The 6,034-nt window shown below is 39.7% G+C and overlaps 1 protein-coding gene across 1 annotated transcript in view; it reads right to left on the reverse strand.

Moving 5' to 3' along the window:
* Nucleotides 1–6,034, reverse strand: part of MAP4 (microtubule associated protein 4) — a 206,039-nt gene that overhangs the window by 82,121 nt on the left and 117,884 nt on the right. Inside the window, exon 3 of the mRNA XM_042782424.1 lies at nucleotides 1,071–1,193. Within this exon, the coding sequence (XP_042638358.1) occupies nucleotides 1,071–1,193 (123 nt within the window). The remainder of the gene's footprint in view (nucleotides 1–1,070; nucleotides 1,194–6,034) is intronic.

A 6,034-nucleotide genomic window follows, 5' to 3' on the forward strand; every position in this document is an offset into this window, starting at 1 on the left:
AAAAAAAAAAGGTTGCAGCAGTATATTGACAGAGAACTTCCAGAAGTGCAAGAAAAAAAAAAAAAAAGAAACTATGCCTCTTTCTTAATGTGATATAGTTGATCTTTTTTCTCCTTGTACGTCCATCAGGATCCCTACTTGGTTATTAATTCCTGAAATTCCAGTATATTTCATTTCTTTATAGGTAGCAGGGGAAAAAAAAAATCAAGATTTGGAATAAAAAGGATATCTAAATTCAAATTCTAGTTCTGGCATATACAAATTCAAATAGCCTCGTGTACAAGTCTTAGTTTCCTTTTCCGTCAAATGAGGATAACATATATTTGGTAGAGATACGAAAGAAGCACAGACAACATGCATATAAAGGCTCTAACACTGTGCCTGGCACAAAGTATACAATCTATAGTGTTATTATTTCTGTAATAATTCCTTCTGGAAGAACTAAGATTTTAAGGTCTTCAATGTATACAGTTTCAGATCATTTATTCAAAGGAAGTTGTTTTTTTTTTTTTAATTTTATTGTGATTCGGGTGAAAGTTACAGAGCAAATTCTTCCATACAGCAGTTCACATACACTTAGCCTCATGACATTGACTACAATTTACCACAATGGAACAGCTCCCCTCCCACTTCCTCTCCATAGTTACCTCTTCCCTGTGTGTCCTTCCCTCCATGCACTCCTGCCCTCTGAGGTGTCTCCCTGTGCATACACAGCCCTTCTATTCTCCCATGATTGTTCTCTCACTATCTACCTAGTGTAAATTTTCACCTCATATGCCTGTCTTGTTTGTCTGGAAGCCACAGGCGTGGGTTCAATTCCAGACCTGAAGGGCAGCTAGGGGCCATAGTCAAAGAAAGTTTTGAATGAGAAAGAAGTAGAGGGCATTACCACCTGAGATGAAGGAATAAATGGAGAAAAGGGTCATCCAAATGTTCAGGGGAAATAATTATACCTTGGTTGTGCTTTACACACTACATAAGCTAAAAAGTTTTATCTGAGTGGCTATCAGGACTTTTTCATGTTTTAAGTCATACTTCACATTCAGTGTCACAGGCAAGACTACACTTACCAGTCTGGACAAGATTCACCACCTGCTCTGGCTGGTAACAAAAGTTTGTATCTTCCGGCCAATTTTGACTGTTCATATAGTCCTGGTAGGCCATTTTCTCTTCAAGGAATTCAGTTGGGGACTCTTAAAATAGAAATGTGAAACAAAAGTTAGAAGGTACCACTGTTTTTCCCCACTAGAGTAGAGTTTTCAGAGTATTATAGCAAACTACAATATAACACAATCATACCTAGCTAGTGCCTTTGAAACAAACTTTTAAAAATTTATAAGATAGAAGTAGACAGCAAAGTATAAGGTTATTAGGATTAAAAATATTTACTTAAATTTTCGAATTCAAATTCAAATGAACTGTAAGGAACAACCAAATAGCCAAAAATAAATCTTAAAAAACAGAACAAAGTAGGGAGACTGACTCTTTCTGACTTCAAAATGTATTATAAAGGTATAGAGTAAGGTATACTGGTGTAAGTATAGACAGACCCTTCTTTGAAGAAATGTCTATTCAAATCCTTTATCCGTTTTTAATTGGGTCATTTGTCTTTTTATTGTCCAAGGCCACAAAGATTTATGTTTTCTTCTTAGAATTTTATAGTTTTAGCTCTTACATATAGGTAGGTATATGATTCATTTTTGTATGATGTTAGGTAGAGGTCCAGTAATATTCTTCTGCACATATATATCCAGGCATCCAGTACCTATTGTTGAAAAGACTATTCTTTTTCCACTGAGTAGCTTGGCATCCTTGTCAGAAATCATTTGACCATAATGTAAGGGTTTATTTCTGAATTTTGTCACTTTCTTAAAACGTTACACATAGATTTATCATGTGACCCGCAATTTCACTACCAGGTATCTACCCAAGATAAATGAAAACACATGTCTAAAGGCTTAATACATGAATGTTCACAGATGTACTATTCATAATAGCTGAAAACTGGGGGAGAATGGATAAATAAAATGTGGCATATATATACAGTGGAATATTATTCAGCAGTAAATGGGAATGAATTATTGATACACACTACAACCTGGATGAATCTCAAAAGCATTAGGTTAAGTGAAAGAAATAAGGCACAAAAAACTATATAGTATATGATTCCATTTGTATGCAATTTCTAGCAAAGATAAAATTATAATATGGAGCAGGAAGGAGATCAGTGGTAGAATGAGATTGTGGGTGGGAATGGGGGCTGGCTGTAAATGAGTACAAGGAACTTTCAGGGTGATAAAAACATTCTAAACCTGGATTATGGTGATGGTTGCACAGTTCTATAAATTTACTAAAAATCATTGACTTGTATAATTATAATGGGTAAATCTGATATTATCTAAATCATACTTCAGTAAAGCTGTTTTCAAAAAATGTCTAGGATCCCAAAGTTGCTTTCATATACTTCCTTGTTAGGGTTATGAACTTTGGGTAAGAAAGGAGGCCTAGAGGAGTATAGAAATGAGGTGGGAAAGAAGTTTTGAAAGGCTGAATAGTCACAATACTAAAGTCTGAAATTTCCTTTTGCCTTGCTCCTGGAAAAACAGACTAGGATATGAGAGGACATGCCTGGGAGACGGAGAAGCCTCGGTTATTTATAAAAAGATCCATGGCTAATGGCTAACCACCACTAACCTCAAAGCAAACTGCAAAGGTAAGTGGCAGGATTGCTTCTTGTTAGTAGCTAACTTATCAGGTGCCTCTAGGTACAAATTTTCCCCTTCAAGGCTGCCTCCTATGGTCATGTGTCATATCATCATTTAAATATGATTTCACCTATATGAAGTGGTTTAGAAAAAGAAGAGAGAAGGGGAGTGAAATAAAATAATTTATCCCAGATTTTACATTCCCTGGAATGCTGTTTGTGGAACATCCTGAGATAATCTTAGAATAGGTCTGAGGATATTTTTTTCTAGAACTGTTTTTTACTTATGTATAATAAATCTGTGGATTTTAAAGTTACTGTCCATGCCTACAAGAATAGAAGGGAGAAATTCCAATTATTATAACAAAAACTGCTCTTATATAAGCAAAACACCTGACCTCTAACAAACTTATCTGCTGAAGGGAAAGTTAACATTGTAATTGACAAGCCTTTCACATCCTACTATGTGTCAGCTAGAGCCTTTAGCAAGAAGAGTTTGTCCCAGGGTCATGGGCACTGTCCTGCATACAATTTCACAACTGAGAGGCTTCTTCTAGTTGTTGTTTCCTTCTTTTCTTTTAAGTTATAGAAAAGGAAGCATATCTCTTCAGAAGAGAGATTTTTTTTTCCTTAGTGTTTGTCACAATTTTAAGTAATATTTGTCACAAGAGCCTTTTTATGATGGAAACTGAACACTGTAATCATCTTTCATTAATAATACTTTAACTGTGGACACAGAGATACTCTACATATGGTTATTCCCTCTGTCAACTCTCAATGCATGACAAAAGTACAACAGTAAATAAGCATTCTGTTATGGTACAACTTGGAGCCAGAGAGGAGAAAAACATAGCGATACAGTTCAGACATGGACTCTATTACTTGATATTGAAGAAGGGACTTAAATAGCCTGAAATGTGTTCATGTAAACTGATGTCTAAGGACCTCCAGTGGTTTAAACCCATCACCTACATCCCCTCAAAGCAGCAGCCTCTGCCCCCCTCTGAGCCGAGTGTTTATTTCCATTTTTGGTTCTGCCTTCAGCTTTTAGACATCCAACTTTGAATGGTATACTCTAAAGTTCCCCAGAGCTGATTGTGGCCAAACTGAGTTCTGGGGTTTAATTTTCTGTAACACCTTGTATGTATCAATCGCTGTTTTAGCAGACATGTAGAGCCAATTTTGTATGGGTTGCATACTTGTTGCTAGGCACAGTGCTGGACAAGAAAGCTCACGGCTAAATGAAACAAGTCAGGCACTGGGTAGAATTCTCAGGACAGAGACAAGACAACACAACAGCAAATGCAACACATTGCCATCCAGTCGGATCCGACTCATAGCGACCCCTCCTTGGGTTTCCAAGGCGGTATCACTACAGAAGTAGATTGCCCAACCCTCCTTCCAAGGAGTGGCTGATGGGTTTGAACTGCCAGCCCTCTCGTTAGCAGTCAAATGCCTTAGGTACTATGCCGCCAGATCTCCCAGAGACAAGACAGACAGCAAGAATTAACTCACTGGTGATCAGACAGCTCTGAATTAAGTGACGTGAAATGAAAAATAATAAAAAATGGAGATTGGGGTACTTCATTCCAATTTTTCCCAGCCAAACTGCCACTTTCTATTTTCATATCTGCTACATAACTGTCAGTATATAAGATTTGAGTCATTCTTAGGGAATCCAAGGAAAAAAACAGAAAAAACAAAACACATCAACAAGAGTTACTTCATGTTGTTATGAATTCTTAATTGACAGGCTGCTTTCTTATGAACAGTATTATAAACTGAAATCTCACTACCATGAAGAAAGAAGAGCCAGAAGTGGAGTGCATATTAGTATTACTGCTGCTCATAACTTGCATTACCACTTAGAAAAAAAAGCAGCAGTGACCTCTTCTATTTCAAACCCATGGCTCTCTCCTTATCTGCCTCCCCTCCCCCACCAGTTGAAGTCTTAGAACCTGTGGTGCTGTGAATTACTTAACATGGCCCTTCTAACCAGAGTCTCTCTAACTCCTACCAAATGACAGGTTAAGACTATGCAAATATGAAGTGCTTGTGGCCCACCAAGGGGGATGGATAGCCTGCTAATAATGTAAATAGAGGCATGGCACCCTTGTGGGGTGGGACCATGGAAACAGGTGTATGGAACCCTAATAAGGGGACTGGTCAGTTTTGTTATCCCACCAGGCTTAAAATGAACCACCCCAGAGGCAAGGGTGGGGGGCCGGGCAGGGGTGCAGAAGGATCTCATTACCATCAAGAAAGAAGAGCCAGAAGTGGAATGCATCCTTTAGCCCTGAGATCCCTGCACTGAACCTTCTTGATCGGTGAGACAGAGAGCTGTGACACCAGAGATGGCAAGAAACAGCAGCAGAGAAATAGCAGCAGCAGAACAAAGAGACCAGCACAAGACAGAGTGGTAGATTTCCTGGCCCACACAGCAAGAAAGCTGAGTGCCTTCAGCCAGGAGGCTTACTGGTGGAGTGGGGTGCCTCCGGACACTTGAAGGAACTGGGTTTCCTGACCCACAGAGCTAGAGCTGAACATTTTTGGGCCAAGGCTTCTGAGCACTTATCAGCAGACCTAAAAGAGCTCTGTAACATTTGTTCAAGCAGGGCAGAGGCCAAAAGGTTATGGGACTGACAGGTTGAGGATCAGAGAGAGGCCTGCCTGTGGCTTGGCTGAGAAGAAGCTTGACTGAAGAAATGTATCCTGGATCATTTCTGATCCTGAATTGTAATCTGTTACGTCCCTAATAAACCCCGTAATTGTGAATATTGTCTATGAGTTCTGTGTGGCCACTGCAATGAATTACCGAACCCAGTAGAGAAGTAGAGGATACCATGGGATGGACAGCTGGTGTCAGAACTGGTAGAAAGGTTGGAGGGTGGAGGAATGCCTGACCTCTGCCTCATACAAATGACTCAGAGGAATCAGCCTTAGCTTGTTGATCTTGATCCTCCTCCTGCCTTGTAAAGTTAGAAGAGGTTACATGCCTCCCCGACGACCTACCTACAGAACTTTAGAGTAAAAGGGATCCACAGAATCACCTAATTCAAAGTTCTAAAGTTTAAACCATACTTTTGTTGTTGTAAAGTCTCATCGAGTTGTTTCTGACTCATAGCGACCCCATGCACAGCAGAACGAAACACTGCCCAATCCCGCGCCAGCCCCACAATCCCTGCTATACTTGAGCTCATCATCCCAGGCACCGTATCAATCCATCTCGTTGAAGGCCTCCCCCTCTTTTGTCGACCCTCCACCCTACCAAGCATGACATCCTTCTCCAGGGAATGGTCCCTTCTGACAACATGACCAAAACAGGTGAGA

Source organism: Orycteropus afer, unplaced genomic scaffold, assembly GCF_000298275.1.
Source record: "Orycteropus afer afer isolate SDZICR_OR568_19922 unplaced genomic scaffold, OryAfe1.0 scaffold00311, whole genome shotgun sequence".
Lineage (NCBI taxonomy): Eukaryota > Metazoa > Chordata > Mammalia > Tubulidentata > Orycteropodidae > Orycteropus > Orycteropus afer.